Source organism: Lissotriton helveticus, chromosome 1_2 (genome assembly GCF_964261635.1).
Source record: "Lissotriton helveticus chromosome 1_2, aLisHel1.1, whole genome shotgun sequence".
NCBI classification, from domain to species: Eukaryota; Metazoa; Chordata; class Amphibia; order Caudata; family Salamandridae; genus Lissotriton; species Lissotriton helveticus.
The window spans coordinates 174962823-174982993 of NC_136058.1; the positions used below are offsets into that span (position 1 = coordinate 174962823).

The following is a 20171-nucleotide window of genomic DNA, read 5'->3' on the forward strand; positions in this document are numbered from 1 at the left end:
TCCATAAAATTGCCCATCTGTTACACCAAGACCCAGGCACCTTGACATGGTCCGGTTGGTTCTGGAATATAATTTCCGCATGGGGATGGAAAATATTGTCCTTTCTAGGTATTGCAGTAGCGATCATATTCAGCTGCTGCCTCTGTATACAATGTGGCCCTGTGATTTGCGGCATTTGTGCTACCTCTTGTATTCCTAGTCCCAAGCCCCGTTCTAAATCCCGTTCCAGGATAATTCGAGACGAGCAAATGATACTGTATGAAATGATAGACGGTATCATGAAAATTGATGTTTCCTGATGGAAACGTAGTGACAAGGAGGGAATGTGGAAAAGTAAATTTTGCCATGTTCTGTGTCCCTACGTGTCATCCATCATATGTTATGTGTGCATGATTAAATATGCATATGCATTCCCCATGTTCGATTAATGACGCAATTATAGTTGTATCCACCTCTAATATGCCAGTTTCCAGTTCTCGTGAATACTACGAATATCAGGCCTATGTAAAGCTACGTTGCCACGTTTCTCAGTGTGCACGTTATTCTATTATAAAGTCCCCGTTTCTAGGCCTCAAAAGGGCCTGGACACTAGATTCAGCTCCTGTCTCCTGAAGCCTCGCTGAGGAGCGATACAGCCCCCACCTGTATCCTCGACCCTTCACTTACTTCCTGCCTCGCAGTGCCCGGTCCAGCCTGGCTCAGTCTCTGAGTCTGCCAAGAGTATGTTATGATTCCAGTTATCAGTTCAGTCCTCCTTCTCTGCATTCCTAAACTACTGAACTGCATCAATAGTTTCCGTCATTGTCTAGCCTTCACGTCTCCACGTTAGAGAAATACTGCATTTAATGGTCATTTAATATTCTTCATCACGCACTACATGTAGAATAATGCATGGTCCAGTCTTAGAATCAAGTTAGCCTTTCCCCTCCTAATTTTTAGTTTATATCAACATGTTCTCTAAACATCAGATACTAGATACTGTTTAGGTACATGTCGCCCTGACTCTCCAGACTTCAGTCTCTGCTCCTAGCACAGAGTTCATAGCCCCCAGCTTCTCCTAGTAATACGTCATTGCTAGTTTGCGCGCACCATCAGGTTAGAGGTCCCGGCTCCTTAGGTAGCCCCCTCCATGGTTTCCGCCCCATTCATGACATATTCTGTTACGTTTGCATCACATGTCTATGTATACGCCCAGTTACACCTACTTTCGCCCTTATCTTTTGCGACTGCTACGTGTCACGCCTTCTGCTCCACCCACTGCTACGCCTACTGCAATGTAATGCTATGTGTTTGCGTTATGTATATATGCTCATGTATTGTTATTAAAAGTCAGCGCGCTCATCCCAGATCCAGCCCCAGCAGCTGCTGGGCCCTGCCATCCTATTCCTATGCAGGTTGTCCTGTTCCTGTCCTTATGCTGTATTAAACCTGCAAAACTCCTACTACCTCGAATCTTGACTCTTATTTATTGAGCTATCTGTTATGATATATGTCTAGTCAAAAATAGGGTATTATTTATTTATTTACCACAAACCCATTACGGGCTTGATGATCATTCGTACTTACAGTATGCGAGAATTTCAAATACAGTTTGTGAGATATGGCCAACCTTCCTGGAGGAACCAGAGCAGTCTCATGTACTTGGAGTGATCCTAGATCAGGGCTCTTTTAAAGGTATCATATCTCGCCTGAATGTAGCCTTGAATAGGAAGATGGTGACAGGAAAATGGCTGGAGACGTGGACAAGGAATTGGAGTCTCTACTTACGGACATAGAGTGGCGCAGGGCGAGAGTAGAGGAAGGAGAGGTGGCCAGTAATACTTGTTTCAAATTAGTGTACTTTTATTTTTTCCACCATGCCTACTTGACTCCGGCCCGACTACACAGTGTGCACCTGGCGAGATCACCGGGATGCAGTAGATGCGGGTCACCCCCTGATGACTTCTGTCATGTTGCATGGACTTGGCCACAATTCTGCTTGTACTGGAGTGCTGTGGTTGAGGAAATGCGTGGAGTGACTAGGGTGGCAGTGAAACTTACGACTTGACATTGTCTGTTGGGTCTACTGCTCCTCCCTAAAAAGGGGACACAGATGCAATATAAATTTGATGAGTTGGGCCTGTTATTGGCCTTCCGACGGATAGCCATACACTGGGCTACTCCCATGCCCCTGGTGATTGTGAAATGGATGGCTGATTTGTTGGAGTGGGCAGTGACCGAGGAGTGTAAACTACGGAAAGTGTGCATGGATGAACCTATGGAGCAGGACCTTGAGTTGTGGTCGAGTATGTTGGACATACTGGGGGAAAATACTAGGGAACAGGATGGAGGGGAAAACTCGGATGGCAGTGACGAGGAGGTAGGTACCAGTGCAGACGAGGATCATGAACGGAGAGAGTCATCTGTTATACAGGGGTTGGCTGATGACTCCCCATTGATGGCCTAGACTGGCTCGGAGTGTGGTGTATCTGAATAACCCCAGTGATGTGTTTGGTTGTGGGGGCTGTGTGCCCTCCCTGCTCCTGTTGTCTGCATCTCAACGGATAAAGTTGAGGGTGGGGGGTGCAGTTGTTCGCCTTTCTTCTTCTCACTATGAGATGGAGGGCTGGTAGCAGGATCCCCTGCCTAGGGACTGTACACCACACACACACACCTAAATGTAACTGTATGGAATCCGTGCATCTTTGCTTCAGTGTTACTTCTCTGTATTGCTTCTGTTTAAAAAGCTTAATAAACAAAACAAAAAGTTTTGAAACATTTCTCTGGCCAAAAACCCTTCTAAATGGCACCAATATACAATTTCTGAGGTCTGCCAGGTAAAAGATTAAAATCCATCAGCTTCCCAGTTTTGGTGTACTCTATGTAGAGGATGTGACGACTGTGGCATCTGTATGGCTACTGGTTCTCAGCTTGAAAGCTGGCTGGGTGCAGAAATGCACCCAAGTGCCTGCTGGTGGCCAAACACCTGCACCAAAGGTGTGAGCTCCAGCCATAGTGACACTGCAACCGCACCAGCCGAAAGAGTGCCCCTGCTGCACCTGCACATTGCTAGAGACTACCAAACTCCCTAAAGGGGAGAGGGCCTGCAACAGCTCCTGGCTCTTCACCTGGCAAAGCTAAGCATGAAGCACCCTGAAAATAAGAACCGAATCACAGAACACATTACATTTACCAACAAAAACTTTTGTCATCCCAGAATTATGTCATAATTAACATTTATACAACAGTTGAACGAGGTCGGGAAAGGGGGTTGCCCTTAGAACTCAACGTATGATCTAGGTCCAATCCCCGACTTAACTGACTATTTGAGCAAGAAGGAAAGAGGTCACGAGAGAAGAAGGACCATATATTGTGGACTGGGACCTGTGATTGGTGGGTCTTGTGAATGATCATTTGCCTGTTTCTGGCAAAGTAATTTTCTTGTTTACCTTCATCAAACTTAGGCTAGCCAAAGATTGAGTTCAAACATGCACGGATCCAAATGTACGCATTGCATCTGACATGCAGCTACTTGAAGCTGGTGAATGATAAACTGAGGGTCCCATCAGAGTCCCTATGGATTACTGATTACCAATACATAGGTATCTATGGTCTGATCATTTTGCTGTTCCGTTTGATCTGTATTTTCAGGCTGCAGCACTTCCTATTCCTGGTGGTAGTAAGCATAAGGAAAGAAGGAATTTCAACCTTATAAACAATGACACACTTTCGCCTTTCCTGAATAAGTTGGAGTTCTCTAATCGGCTTGATGCCAATTCAGTGGCCTTGGAGCTTTCTCATACACTTACACTAGCGATGGACTCCCTTGCCCCTGCTAAGAGGCATTACTCAGCTAGGAAAAGCCTGTCTGCTCCCTGGTTTTTCGACAGTCTCAGAACTCTGAGACAAGCGTGTCGAAAACAGGAGAGGCAGTGGCTCGCCCATTTAGAGCCCCTGGAGAAAGAACGTCATAAGCACTGTCTGAAAGTATATAAATCTGCCATCCTGGAAGAAAAAAGATCTTACTTTTCTGGGGTTACAGCCTCGTTAAACTCCGCTAGGGACCTTTTTAAGATCATTGATTCATTAACCTCTCCACAGGTAGCAGACCCCACAGAAGGATCCCAAGAACTTTGTGATAAAATCTCCGGCTTTTTCCATAATAAAATCTCGGACATTTACGTTTCACTAGAAACAGCAAATTCCTTTATCAGCTCGGGCATTCCAATTCCTACCCCTCCAGGAGAGAGTCTGCTTAGGAGCTGGACCCCGAGACTTCTCAACTTTCCTCGGTTGTCACCAGAGATGGTGGACAGGCTTCTTGATAGTGTCAGCTCAGGCTCTCCCTTGGACCCTTGTCCTATTAAAGTGTTTAAAGCCTGCCGGGAAGCTGTCATTCCCCCTCTTATGGAGGTCATGAACTGTGCCATCTCTGAGGAAGTCTATCCCTCCGTGTGGAAGACTGAGATTGTGAAGCCATTTTTAAAGAAACCCTCTCTGGATCCGGACGATTTGAAAACTTTTTGACCCATTTCCTTATTACCTGCCCCTGCTAAGATGCTGGAGGCTTATTTAAATATCCACCTCAGCACTTATTTAAATGACCACCACCTTCTGGACAAATCTCAACACGGCTTCAGGGACATCATAGCACGGAGACTGCCCTTACGGCAGTCCTCAATAACATCCGTAACCAGGTTGACTCTGGCCATACCACTCTCTTGATTCTGCTGGATCTCACCGCAGCCTTCGACACCCTGTCTCCCCATATTCTGGTCTCCAGACTGGGAGAGATAGGTGTCGAGGGTCCTGCTCTGAGTCTCCTTGCCTCCTTTCTCTGTGAAAGAGAACAGAGGGTGAGGATGGGCCAGTTCCTCTCTGCCTCCAAACCCTTGCACTGCGGGGTCAGACAGAGCTCCTCTTTAAGCCTCACGCTTTTTAACATTTATGTGGCCCCCTTGCAAGTGTGGTCTGATCATTTGGGCTGGAGGTGTTGTCATATGCTGACGAAACCCAAATAATAGACTCTATTACACATACTGTAAAGGACAGTGCCCTCAAATTCAGGAATTGTATGGAGGCTGTTTCCAAATGGATGGTGGAGAATTTCCTGAAGTTGAATGGCGAGAAGACCGAGGTCCTGATCTTTGGGAATGATCAGGAAATCTGGTCCAGTGAGTGGTGGCCGTCTGCGCTCGGGGAGTGCCCTTGCCCAGCCACCCATGGGAAAAACTTGGGGGTGATAGTGGATACTGCCCTCTCCTTAGAACTCCAGGTAAACAGGACTGTCTCCACCTGTTTCGGTATTATTAGGACCCTCAGGAAGATCTCCCACTATCTTTCCCCTGATGCACGTAAGCAGGCCACTATGGCATTAGTGTCTTCGAGACTTGACTATTGCAATGCCCTTTACATTGGCATTAACAAGAGCCTTATCCACCGGCTCCAGATGGCACAGAACGTGGCAGCAAGGCTGGTACTGAATCTTCCAAGACACAATTCAGCCAAGGCCACGCTTAGGGGTCTCCACTGGCTCCCGATGGACCGCAGGATCACTTTCAAGATCCTGTGTCTGACCCACGAAGCCTTCTATGATGCTGGCTCTAAAGACATCAAGTCGCTTGTCCAGCATTATGCCCCCAGTGGACCCCTTCGATCTTTACATAAAAACCTTCTTGTCGTTCCTAGGTTTCAGAAGGTCAAATGGGGTGGTAGAGCCTTCTCCACGGACGTGCCCAAACTGTGGAACTCTCTCCCTCTAGAGATCTCTGGCCAGGCCTCTCTTTTGTTATTTCGTAAGGCCTTAAAAACCTGGCTCTATTTCCCTGTGTCCGGTTGCTCCGCACCAGCGCCTTGATGCCCTTGGGCTAAGTCTGCGCTTTACAAGACTACATTCATTCATTCTATAATTACAGGTGCAACAAATACTGAAGATTCCAAGTTTGCTGCAGAGGGTCCTCTAAAAATGGGGTTTTACTGGGAGAATTGGAAATACCGCACCCAGTTCCTGTGACAATTCCACACTTTTTATCCCCATTCGCACCTGCAGTTTAGTACAGGCCGGGAGGCTGGGTTTTTATTGGAAATGCATTCTTTGTAATTCCTGATTAAGCCAGATCTGCAGTTTTTTCAGCAAACTCATTAACCATCTGTGCTATGCTACATACAAAGCAAATCTGAGATTACACGCATAGAGCTCTCCACTGAGTGCATACTCCACAAAACCAATTTTACCAGAATTATAGACTGGGAATTGGTGGATATTCATACACATTCACATCATATACTTGAAGAGCCTATTTGTCTTAAAGTGCATTCTATTTATAACCAGTAAAGTAGGCCAGAATAGCGTTACTTAATTATTTTACTTGCCAATTTCTTTGGGCAGAGATTGTAATATATGGACATGTACTGGCAGACCAAAGGCTGGCTTTATTTGACTTCCGCTAATTGTGATAATGCCTTTCAACAGATTCTGGCTCAGTGACTTTTCCCCTCCACGTATTTCCTTTCTATGCTCTCCACGCCCCGGTGGTTGGTCCTAGTGGCGTAGCTAGTTTGCAATGGGCCACAGTGCAAGCATAGTAATTAGGGCTCCTCACCCGGGTGCCCTCTCAGTCTGTCAGGTGCCTGTGACACTCCTCAAGGTCCTTTTAGAGTCTGCCATATCAAAACTCATTACTATTTCTGCAAGTCAGTTATAGAACTAAAAAAAAACATTACCAGAGCCAGCAGTTTTGACCCTTGTAAACTGCATGCACACAAAGACATAACATGCAGGGACACCACACTCACATTGCTGCCGTCAAATAGGCACACCCCTCATGCTGCACTCATGAAAGACCGTGTTAATCTTGCATTCATGAAGGCACATCCCTCACATTGCACTCGAAATACGGTGGCTATCCTGCACTCACACAAGCACAGCGCTCACTCACAGGTTCACCACAAGGGGAAGAGTTTGGATCGATGGTAGCATAGGAGACACAGGTTGAGTATGTTGTGCACTGGTCCACTAGTATAATTCAAAGCTCTTAACCCCTTCACTGCGGCGGCTATTCCGCCGCAGTGCTAAGGGGGCGGGGCGGCCGCGCTGTGCTCATGACGGAGCGGTTCCGTCACGGCCCCGCCCGCTCAATGGAACGCTCAGCGCAGGCGCGGAATCCGCGCCGCGCAGGCGTGCCGAGCGGGCCGTGACGGAACCGCTCCGTCATCAGCACAGCGCGACCGCAGCTGATGACGGAGTGGTTCCGTCACCAGCAGGGGAGGGGTTAAAGTACGTTATAGTGAAGCCTGATGTCCCCTTAGGTCCTCACTTGGACCAGCGCTGCAGACTGTTTTAGTCTGATTTTTGCGGTCCTTTGGAGGGAAGAGTCTAGGCATAAAAAAAACATTCATTTTAAAAAACAAGGTGGTGGTTGTCTTTGTAGTGCAAACGTATGCTAAAATAAATAAATAAAAAAACAAAGAAAAAATATGTCAGCAAAATGTGGAAGGCATGTGGCTTCAATAAAAAATAAAAATAAATAAAGCCTCACACTGGTCTGCCATCTTGGAACAGTGAAAAATATGTATGCAGAATACTGTTTCAAGATGCTGCCTCGGTTTTGGAGCTTGCAGCAGTGATGCCTGGTGCTCTGCATGGGGACGTTATGGTCCAGGAACAGAGCTGTTGCTACTCTCTTTATTCAATTAGCACTAGTCTGCATTTTTCAGGTGAGCTTCTCATGGGTGAACTAAAGGAAGTATCTCTATTGCAAAGTGTTACACAGTGTAAGGAGGAAAGATATTGTTTCTCAGGCTACCTGACATCCTAAAGACCAGTGGATGTCTACTAGGTAGACCAAACATTGGCAACAAACCTAAAGGCTGAACAGGGCTGAGCCACTGCACAATTGCATGCATGCTGTTCTGAAGGACTGAACTAATATCTGAATGACACTCCGTGTGATGAATAACTGAAGTGGGCTTACCTAAACTCCATTTATTTTCTCAATGCAATATTATGTACTGTTTTTGAGAAAAACGCGAGTCTGGTGTGACCTAAAAAAGAGCTTTTGGGGTCAGACCATAAACACACAGAAATCGATAAAGCACAGGGAGCAGGAGCTCAGAGAGTCATTGGCTCACATGAATAAGACATACAGAACTGGTCAAGAGCCTCACAGTCTTCCCTTAAAGACATGAAACACGTGTGGTACTAAAGGACCAATCAGTGCAAGCTTCCTTCAAAGACGTGAAACAAGTGTTATATTGCAGGGCCACTGCAATCTTCCTTCAAAAACATGGAACAAGCGTGGCACTGGGCAGCACCATTTAATGCCTTCCTTAGATACCACTAAGAGGCAGCATTTCAGATTTGGTACAAGTGTAAGGAACATCACTATGTTTATGAGTGCAAGCTTGACTTACGCACCTAGCAAGAATTCCACATACAAAACAGGTACATAGTAATAATTCCACATACAAAACAAGTACAGCTTTAGACAGAAGTACACCTTGCCCTCACACCCATAGAACACATATCAATCTGGTAAGAAACTGTGCAAGCTTTGCTTGCATTCCAAACCACGGACACCATGTGCAGCAACAATACAAGCCTGTGTGTAAAAACATACACACAGTGTGCAGCATTAGGCAGCAGTGTAAGTTCCGATCACTCACACAATAGGTACAAGAAGATCCTCAGCAGTACAAGCTAAGATATCTGCACATGCAAAAGATATCGCTCTGGCAGCAACTAGTGGAGGTGGCTGACCCACTGAAGGCTCTAGCCGTATTTTAGGCTCTGGTTTAGCTCAAGGTATTCTTGAGTCCTCAAGACCAAAATGAGCTTAGCTTTCTTGTGGCGTCTGTCTGCTCCCCATGCTCTAGCCTCATACACTAAGAATGAAATACAAAGGAATAAACTTTGATGTCAAACAGAAACGAGAAAGGCATAGCAATCTAGTGGCTGAATTACACAATGTAAGACCAGACAACCTAGGAGTAATCCTGGTTTAGCCACTTGAGAAAATCGTGTGATGCTAGGCAATTATTCTATTTTGTCGTGCCTCCTATTTCTTCATTATTGCACATGAGAATACCTTGCAGTAAGTGCACATGTAAGCTGTACAAAAAACTCTTGTGTTTTACTTAGTGAGTTATAATGTTGCTATGTGTAGAATAAGAATATAGCCCATATATAGGGTGCACATGACAACTGACTTGTCTTTTAGTTCAGTAATGGTTGTCGTTAAAGTGGAGGTGAGGCCATGAATGTTTCTACGTTCATGTTTGAAGACTATCACTTTTAATAAACTCCCCTCAATTAATTGATATAATCTGATGTAGTATGGTGAAACGCTTGTCAAATAAATATACTTTTATTGTATTTTGAAGACACTTTATCATATTTTTATGTCATATTTGTTGCACGATTTCATGCCAAATGTTTCCACGTTTCTGACCCGTCTGGGTTCTTAGATTTAAGACAGACTCTTGACTCGGCTCCTCCTATTAATTTGTAGCTCACCCACCTCTACTACAATTTTGAGTATAACAGTTACTTGAGTCCCCCTCTTTCTCCGTATCTCGCTCTCTGGAGCAACATCTTGTTTTCCAAAATTCTGTCTGGTTTCCTCTGTCCTTAAAAGATTTACAATTCCTACTTCTGGTTTTAATAAGGATGATGTATGCATTAGTGACCTCGAGAAGTTGTTTAAAGTTACCTGTGCATTTTATTAGCATAAAATGAAACCAACAATGTTCAAATCATTCATTTTCCCAGTTCCAGCACTCAGTCTATAGTCTTTTACTAACTACCATAATCTGCCCTCCACCAGTCAGGCTGAACTCTGTGATTACTGTGACAGTCTTGTCTTCAGAACCCACCCAGCTGCATGAGCATAACTTCTTCTTTGACTTCTGCCAATGTCGGGCAGCCATGGCTGAATGGTACACTCTGCATTTACAAAAGCGAGCATGTGCACTGCTCGGCCATTCAGTGCACACACAATGAGGCCTTTGCATTGCTCCTGCAGGTGCCTTAATAGGTTCCGCGACTCAAAGTCTGGCGCCGGAAGTGGAGGGAATCGGAGCTAACAGCAAGCTCCCAGTTCTGTAAGTGCTGTAAGAGCTCCTGTGGCCCTAGTAGGCAGTGGCGCTGGAACAATTTTCAGACGTGGAAATGCTGCCATCAGTGTACCATCAATGAAGTCGTAGGGTAGGGATTCTGAAAAATCCAAGCATCACACAAAGAGCAAGTGTCGCAAATGAGCCACGCCCATTCACAGGAGAGCAGTAGAAGTGTAATATGTAGCTTGTGCGGCATTTACGAGCACACTATCACATATATATTACAAAAAATGGTGTGGTAGCCACTGTCATTTACAGGCAGCCTATTTTCCATTGAAATGACCACTACATTTGCACATACATACAGTTTTACTGATAAGAGTATATAGTGCACAAATGATAAAGTGGGGAAACTGGGTTTCTGCGAATATTTGTCATTGGCACATCACCATGCAAAGTGTCTTGGTTTTGTTTTGACCCTAATAACACCTTTGTTTCCGTTGCACTTTAGAATTAGAAAAGTGCTTAATTTTGGCTTTTCTTTTGTTTATTTTGAAATAGTTGTACAGTTCATCATTAGGTATTTAAATGCTGTTGTGTGTTGGAAGAAAACGACATGCTACCGCCTTTCCATTCACACCTGCAATATTTTCATATTGTTCACTTCACAAAATCCTCACACGTTGCAGTAAAAGCAAGAAAAGTAAACACCATTCTTCATATTAAAAGAATAAACGGCAATTTGTCAGAATACTAGACTGACATTTGATCTCCTTCTTTGAACACAGCAATTGTGACAAAATACAAATAAAATGTACGGTCATCTTTAATGCTCCTTCACCGTGGGGACTCCAGCATGGGTATTTAGATGCCCTCTCAGGGCTCAAGCGGCGGTTTTAGGTGGGGCCTCAACCACTTCTGGGCCCAGATGCATTGCACTGGCTGCACCACTGGAAGATAAGCCCCGGCGTGGTCCCTATATTCAGGTTTCCCATTCTCAGCAGTCAGGTGAGGTGTTAGATGGAATCCTGCTTGCTACCTTCCTTCCATTTTTCAAATCTTAGGACTCAGCAGCCAGTCAGAAGTCTTGGAATCCTGGCAGACTACAGCGCGCTTACGAAAACTCTTGATTTTCCATTGATGCAATCCCCTTCTAAACACACTGCTGCTATGAACACGTTAGAGCTGTGCAGAGAGCGGTGCGGCTGATCCCAGGCTTGCGAAGAGGAGATAGTGCTGTGTGGTCGAGGGTCAGTCACACAAGTCGGCATGCTATGGGAATAATGTAAGGTATGTGCAGTTTTTAGCAGTGCACAGGCTCGGTGGCATTATCCATACAGTTTTGTATAGAGCGGAACGTGAACGTCATGGCCAGAAGCGAGCAGGGCAGCGGTTTCCAAACCATCTCTTCACGCCCTGCTCTCTAGGCCGCCCCGCCTTTCTGGTTTCCTCATTCCTTGTTCCACCTCAGGAATAGGTTTGAAAGGCCCCACGGTTTTCATCCGACTCTAAAGTACCTTGCTGCGCTTTCTGTGGTCGTCCGTTTCTCCACACACCTACCCACCCTGTGCACAGCGGCCGTCGGCGCTGCGACACCACTGAGCCGCCCACGGGTTCAAAAGCGTGAAAGGAGCGTCATGACTCTTTGGTGATAAAGAACTGTCTGTGCGCGTTGTGACGCGTGAAGCGGCGCGCAGGCGATGCGCGCTTTGTTTGACAGGACCTGTCCTCAAGCCTCTGTTCTGCCCTGTTTCAGGACGTCATGGCCCCTGTGGTCGGGGAGCTGCAGCAGACCCTTCACAGCAGGATCGAAAACTACAAGATGGCCATCGGAAACGCGAGGGAGGCCGGAGACGCGTCCAAGGTCCGGCGGTTCGAGCGGGGCCTGAAGGTATGCACCCGTCATTCATCCATTCATTCACATGCTTTCTGGCTGTGCGTTCCCCGCGCACGTCATACTATCCTGTATTCAGATACATCAGAAGTGTCCAGCGCAGGCCCAGGAGGGACACGTCACTGAGACCTCGAGGCTAGAGGCTAAACAGATGAGTTGCATGTAGATGAAGTCTATCGAAATATATGTTATGTGCATGATCTACTATAATGTTTACATGTTGGCTTGCATACTACTCACCCGCTGAATCATATAGTTTGGCATACTCTCCCGCCTGCCCTATTTTGTACACACTTCTTTCTCTGCGCAACTGCACAGTTTCTGACTCCTGAAGTGGGTCGGATGGCTCAATACGTTAATGCGCCTATTTAAGGATATTTAAGGAGCTGTGAGTAACCGGTAGGTCACGGGTTGGAATTGCAGCTGCGCTGACTCAAACTTTTATCTTTCAGAGTTGAATAAATTAAGTGCCATTAGGTTGTGTAATGTTAACACCTGCTATTAATTCTGCTAACAAACTGTACTAATTGCAACCCTTGATGTGTAACTTCTTGATTCACAAGTATGTCATTTGTAAGGTTTGCGCCAGTTATTTCTCAGCATGTGCAGTTTTCCCGGGCCATGGGAAAGGCTTATAAAGCGCTGGTAGTTTACAAGGGGTGTGCTGGTGTCTACGTGCATTGTTTCAATGTCTGCTGTAAGAGTCTATGTCGACTAAGGTATGTGTGTACGTGGAGGATGAGTAAGAGGAATGACCCTTGACCTACTTCTGCTCCTCGTTTAGGACAGCCCGCCTTTTTAGATGCAGATTTAATAATTTAGGTGTTTTTTCGTCTCGGACCATCGTAAACATCTATTTTGTAAAACGCATTACAAGGGACATCTTTAGGTCTGACTTCACTGTGCATCTGTCTGCAGGATCTTTTCTTGTCCTCTACTTAGAGTATACCTAGAGCGTGCCCTGGTTCTACCCAGAGCAGTATTACTCTCTCACCTCATGCTGCTGGCTGTTTGGTGCATCTTTCTACCCTCTAGGTCTAGGAAGTCTTTCTGACTTCACAGTGCGGTACAAAAGAGGGTCGTGATTGACGGAGCATCTGAACCAATCAAACACTCGCACCCAGTCAACAGATCTGGGTTTCATCCATCACCGTTCTTTAGCCCACTCTACCACCCCAGTTCAGACATGGCCATATGCAAATCAGTCTGACCCTGTGCCTCATGGGAACAGTCCAGCCCGAACTGCCAAGCCATGCCTTCCCTGGACCGGAAACAAGCTTCCCAGGACCGGTTTCTGGCATTACAGCCGTCTTCAGCCAGGCTTGCTTGAATCCAGTGGCAAAGTGAGCAAGGGACTCACGTCTGAGCATACCCTGCCAACTTATGGCGAACAAAGCGGTACAAAAGGGGGTGGTGATGGACGGAGCATCTGAACCAATCAAACACTCACACCCAGTCAACAGATCTGGGTTTAATCCATCATCGTTCTTTAGCCCATTTTGCCACCCCAGTTCAGACTGGACTGTTCCCATGAGGAACAGGGTCAGACTGATTTGCATATGGCCATGTCTGAACTGGCAGAGTGGGCTAAAGAACGGTGATGGATTAAACCCAGATCTTTTGATTGGGTGTGAGTGTTTAATTGGTTCAGATGCTCCGTCCATCACCACCCCCTTTTGTACCGCTAGCTTGGCAGTTCGGGCTGGACTGTTCCCATGAGGCACAGTGTCAGACTGATTTGCATATGGCCATGTCTGAACTGGGGTGGCCGAGTGGACTAAAGAACAGTGATGGATTAAACCCAGATCTGTTGACTGGGTGTGAGTGTTTGATTGGTTCAGATGCTCCGTCCATCACCACCCCCTTTTGTACCGCTTTGACTTCACAGTGCATCTGTCTGCAGGGTCTTTTGTTTCCAACGCTTTAAAGTATTACTCTCTTACCTCATACTGGTGGCTGTTTGGTCCCCATTCTACCCTATAGGAAGTCTGTCTGTCTGTCTTCACAGTGCATCTGTCTGCAGGGTCTTTTGTTTCCAACGCTTTAAAGTATTACTCTCTTACCTCATACTGGTGGCTGTTTGGTCCCCATTCTACCCTATAGGAAGTCTGTCTGTCTGTCTTCACAGTGCATCTGTCTGCAGGGTCTTTTTTTGTCTCTACTTAGAGTATACCTAGAGCGATACCCGGTTCTACCCAGAGCAGAATTACTCTCTCACCTCATGCCGGTGGCTGTTTGGTGCATCTTTCTACCCTTTATGAAGTCTGTCTGACTTCACAGTGCATCTGTCTGCAGGATATTTTGTTGCCCCCATCCGTAGAGTATACCTAGAGTGGGCCCTGGTTCTACCCAGAGCAGTATTACTCTCTCACCTCATGCTGGAGGCTGTTTGGTGCATCTTTCTACCCTCTATGAAGTCTGTCTGACTTCACAGTGCATCTGTCTGCAGGATATTTTGTTGCCCCCATCCGTAGAGTATACCTAGAGTGGGCCCTGGTTCTACCCAGAGCAGTATTACTCTCTCACCTCATGCTGGAGGCTGTTTGGTGCATCTTTCTACCCTCTATGAAGTCTGTCTGACTTCACAGTGCATCTGTCTGCAGGATATTTTGTTGCCCCCATCCGTAGAGTATACCTAGAGTGGGCCCTGGTTCTACCCAGAGCAGTATTACTCTCTCACCTCATGCCGGTGGTTGTTTGGTGCATCATTCTTCCCTCTTTGAACTCTTTTACATATGGAAAGTACACTTGGTCATTACATTGCCACATTCAGTTCTTTATCCTCAGATGCATTCAATCCAGAAAGCAATGTTTTTTTGCAATTTTTTTCCGCATTTTCTCAACATTGGCAAAGCCAATAGGGGTGGCGTTAACATGCTCAACAGTATTTATGCACAGTGGCAGGTTCTCCACGAGTGCGGGGAGGGTTGCCCCTCCCCCACGCCTGCTGCCAGCCATGTAGGAAAGATAAAATGGCAATTTAAAGCATTGTCGTTTTATTTTTATGAAGTGCACACTGTAGCACCAGTCGACCTACAGCCCAGAAACTTATGGGGCGTATCCTCTGCTGCCGATTGGCAGAAAAGGACAGAAGCAGTGGCTGGCTGGATGCTACAAAGTGCGCTTGTCACTTTAGCCGGCTGTCTGCATCTGTCAAAGTGACGTGCTCTCCGCTCAGCTGTCTTCGACAGCTGGGTGGAGACAAAGCACAGGCCTACAGGGCCCGAAGGAGCGCCCAGCCAGCCTCCTCCATCCAATCCAAACTCTTCTCTCATGCTGGTTAACGGCATGAGAGCAGTGTCTGGATTGGTTAGGGGAACTCAACGTCAAAGTCAGATGTGGAACACTAAGGAAGATGGAGGATGTGCCGCTGTGGGTAAGTACTATTTACTTAATTTATTTAAAATGTTATTCTAGTGTGTTTTTCACTTTTGCAGCGAGGGGTGTTTTATTTTGGGCTTTTTTTGAGGAGAGGTTCTATTTTGAGCTTTTGGAGAGAGGGGTGGTTTACTTTGGAATTTTGGAGGGAGGGGGTGTTTTGTTATTTTGTTATCTTTTTTTATTTTGGGAAATGGGGGGGGCACTTCACTTGACCCACCACTTTTAAAGGGTACCAGCGGCCCCAGTTTATGCATGCAACACTAATATCACTTGGTCGTGTCTGTTTGCATGCATTAGCCCATTAAAGCCAAACCTAGTGAATTTGCCAATGGTGGATCTGATACAGTTGCAGCTCTGTTAATATGTGTTATGCTGGGATGTATGTTTATTAAACATTTTCTCTCTACAGTTATGACTATATTGAGCTGTGAGTGGTTTTAGGAAAATAGACGGCAATGTAATTTCTTGCTGTTGCTGTCATCTGTTTCTCTTTTATATCTTGTTTCTCTCAGAAATGCTGTTGCTTCAGTTGGACAACACTCGTTCCTCAACTTGCTTTGTTTTGTATCCGCCTAACTCTCTGCATATGTTGGTTCCAAATGAATTCTTATTCTTTAGAGGAAGGACTACCACAGTCACATAAGGGTGGATGAAATAAGTTAACAAAAGGAGTGATGTTAATGGTGCTAATCGTCACACGTGACTTGCATTAAGGGATTGTACCTTAGATTTTGGGTCTATAAGTGAAAGCCCTTTAATTGTATTCATTGTCTTGATAGTACATCAGGATGGGATGCAGCAAGAGAAGCCAGTTGAGAAACTTATGCAGTGACCAAAAAATTAGTGAGGCCACAAATGTGACCCAGAAGCTATGGATTAGGGAAAATAGAGAAATATGATGTAAATTGATGCAGAAGAGGGAAGAATGTGATGAACAGGATGTAACCTGTTTCAGTTGTCTTTTCTTTATTGCTTACAGTGCATTAGTTATTTGATAATTGGATACAAAATCTGCTTACTATATGCAAATCAATCTTCTCTGCAAATGTTCTCCATTGTTATGTCCTCTTTCAGATGCAACAGCCATTCCTTATCACGCCTCCTTAAAGCTGTATATAGATCTATTAAGCAATCTCTTAAAGCGGCCACAATACCATTGCAATTGTATCTGTTAAGCATTTCAGAAGGACTGATGACTCCAACTTAACCAAAATGGTCCTATCAAAAGGCGTGTTCCTTCTGTTGCCCCAACGTAACATTTTGTGAACATTGTCCAAAATTAAATGGTTGGTGTTATGCAGAGATTAGGATTCCTTGCCCACAAAAAGAGAAGAAGGGCCATTAGAAAACTGTACAATATTACAGGAAACCCTCCTTGAGTAAAGCAGTATGTCTACTGACCAACCCAATGCTAGGCAAATGCAATCCAGTCTCCCAAACAATCTGGTAACACAGTTTTAAATGCTGTAGTTCCTCTGGTATGGGTGTTTCATAAGCTGGTACGTCTGCACTGGCTCCCTATGTTAGGTTGCGTTTTCTTTAAATATGGATATTTTTCTTTTAAAGAACCTGAAACGCCTGTCTCTAGGATAGCACTTTGCTATTCTGGTGTATTGAGCCAAGGCTTTCTTTGTAAAACTGTAGCCAATATTGAGACTCTCTTCCAAAAGGTAGATAAAAGGTTCAAATGGCAAAACCATTCAAGAAATTAGTACATACAGCTGATGTATTAAGAAAAGCGAATACAAGGGACACTAAAACAAACAAACACTTAAGAAAAGGGACACTTTGGCTAATCAGGTGGAACACTCGGACAGCCAGTTTTACAAGCTTTTTGAATTACATCGTTTTTTCTTTAACTGTGAAAAGGAGACCTACATTAGACATATGCAGAACAACATACTTAGTGTCATATATATTGCATCACCAATGGATTATCTATTGCAAGAATCAAGGCGCCCAGCCCACTCTTTAGTCCCAGTAGGCTCTGCATGTCTAACCATAAAGCCGGTGAGGATTGTTCTCATGCAGTGGACATTGCCAAGGGTAGATTGCTGTCTTCATCTATCACGCACCTTTCGGACTCTGTGATAATGACGTTTCATCTCGCCCCTCAGCCTGGACCCTCCTGCATTGGCAGATAATAAACAAGCAACCCCCAAATATCTTCTGGTCGTGAGCAGATCAACATCATCAGTCAGTACTCTTATAGAATGTCCTGGCAATAGACTATATCTCTCAGCCACTCCTCCATCCCTGGAGCAGCTCTGCACTCCTAGTGAATTGCCACAGGGCGCCGGGCAAGAAAGAGTAGCATCACAAGGAGTTTCCGAAGATTTGGAGACATCTCTTTGACATAGCCTAGTAGGGCCACTTGCGTTGCGTGCTGGATGTCCAGACGGGTTATTGCGGCAGTCAAAGACATTGGCCCAGAATCCAGCTTGGCCAGCACACCATCAAGTCAAATGCTGGAAGTCTGCTCCATCCATCCCACAGCGCTTGCATTGGGAGACCCCCAAGAGCGCCATCTTGTCAATACATTTTATGACTATACATATATATAAGGCGCAGTCGGCATTTAGGTGACAGGGCACTAGTTTGTGCACAGCAGTGTTACCATTGTGCATGTGAGAGCTCAATGCCCAAGGCAGTCTGCCTAGCCAGCTGAGCCATAGGAACAACAAGAGGTGCCTAGTGCTGCATTGCAGAACACAGTCGGGTGACCAGCTTCGTGAATAAGGTATAAGTGAGGATTGTCACAAGTGCATATAGTTGTGAGGGCAGTTGGGGAACGTTTTATGTATAGACTTGCTGGTAACCCTTAGCTGTACAGCATGACGTTCAGCGGTGAACATGCAGTGGTCTCCCAGCGTTTGAAATGGTCTGTCTGGAAACACGTCGCAAATTGTCCCCAGGCGCACATAGGCCAGCTGTAACTGCACCCTCTTATCTGATGGCAGCAGTAGAATATGTTTGTGGGCAAGGGCCACCTGGTCAGCATACAAACAATCAAGCCATACACTATGCTGTAGTCCTTCCCAAGCTCTCACCTTGCAGCCCACTGTTCTATATCCTCATGACCATGTGTCCCAGTGGAGCAAAGGACAGTGGCCAGTCGGCAGAGGAGGCATTGACCAATCTATTGCAATGTGTGACTGATAGGGTGTGGGTTGAAGCCAGTGGTAAGCAAATACCACCTATGTGCAATAGCAGTATAGGGGGAAATCCAGTGTGCATATAGCCCCCCCCAATTCGAATGGGAACGGTGAGAATGGATTCTTGTGAAGAAGGCACCTGTCAACGGGAGCAGGATGTTGATGAACAGGTAGAGGAGCTTGGATAAGACCACCCTCTTGGCGATGGCTATGCAACCTGCTATAGAAAGGGTCTGCTTGATTCAGTGTGAATGAGAGATTTCAGCCAGTCCACCTCACAGCCATAATTCCCTCGCCAATTGACCTCCGTCTTCCTATTGACCCAAATCCCTAGATACTTAGACAGCGTGTCCAGCCATTTCAAGGGACACTCACTCTGTAATTCCACTGTGGGCAGGATCAGAGGGAAGATGACTGATTTGGACCCATTGATGGAGATATCTGTTAGATGTGTGGTGGCAAAGTGAGCTAAAGAATGATGATGGATTTAACCCAGATCTGTGACTGTGGGTGAGTGTCTGAAAAGTTTCAGTGCTCCGTTCATCATCTTCTTGTGTTTTCTTTGTTCGCCCTAAATTGGCAGGGTATGCCCATACGTGGGTCCCTTGCTCACTTTGGCACTGGATTCAAGCTAGCTTGGCTGGTAAGGGGTGGTACCCCAAAACCGGGCCCAGGATGCTTGTTTCTGGTCCAGGGAAGACCTGGCTTGGCAGTTCGGGCTGGACTGTTCCCATGAGGGACATGGTCAGTACTGATTTGCATATGGCTGGGTCTGAACTGGGGTGGCGAACTGAGCTAAAGAATAATGATGGATTTAACCCAGATCTGTGACTGGGGGTGAGTGTCTGAAAAGTTTCAGCTCTCCGTCCATCATCTCCTTGTGTTTGATAACTGTTAGGCACCCAAAGGCCAGGAATTTCTGCAATATTGGCGACTGGTTCAGTTCTTAATCACGGTATACAGGGTAACGTAGTCCCCATATATAGATGCTACCAGCCTCCTAGAGTTGTAGTTTTGTCCCCTAGCTGCATGATTTTGCCGCAGGTGTGCAGCCAGTGGCTCCATTGCTGTGGCAAAAAAGAAGAGGCAAAAGAGGGCACCTCTGCTGAGTGCCCCGAGCAATGGAAAAGGGCGGAAAGACAACTCCATTGGCACAGACTCAAGCTGTGGGCTGTGGGTATTGCAATTTGATCCACTGTATAAACAATGGGCTAATGTTAAAGCGACGGCACTGACCCGTGCATTTCTCGCTGCTACCTGAGATAACCGAATATCTGTTGATCGGTCCCGACTTCGGAAGCATCCTGGAACCCGGGTCTCTGAGGGCGTTAGGTGGGAGCTGCGTAATCAAGAGAGAGAGGTAGGACCAGAAAGCTAGTCCATGTCCCCGGTTAATATATGATTAAATCAAAAAGAGACTAGCTCAAGTTACTTTTAGGGGAGGGGGAAGACTCTGATATGTTTTGTCACGGAGTGTGAACACCCAGCAGGTGTGTTCAAAAAGCCCTCACCCACCAACCTGGTTGGTGGCATGCTTCATCATCGGGCCCACCTAGTGGCACCTAGCGTGCCCCGGGTGTGCTTCAACGCCTGACTACAGCGGAGCTGGTATTTTACTGAGTGTGCGGTGAAGATAGTTAAGGAAGTGATGTTAAAACGGCTGAACGGTGGTCCCAGTACCCGAAGGTAAAATTAGACTTTAATAC

At 46.0% G+C, this 20171-nt stretch overlaps 1 protein-coding gene across 3 annotated transcripts in view; it reads left to right on the forward strand.

The window, feature by feature from the left end:
- CC2D1B (coiled-coil and C2 domain containing 1B) overlaps positions 1-20171 on the forward strand; it is a 710809-nt gene that overhangs the window by 91272 nt on the left and 599366 nt on the right. For 2 of the 3 annotated variants that reach the window (XM_078670637.1, XM_078670630.1), the window contains exon 6: positions 11792-11926. The exons of the other annotated variant lie outside the window; for it this stretch is intronic. In XM_078670637.1, coding sequence (XP_078526763.1) covers positions 11792-11926 — 135 coding nt within the window. The remainder of the gene's footprint in view (positions 1-11791; positions 11927-20171) is intronic. 3 annotated transcript variants of the gene reach the window in all.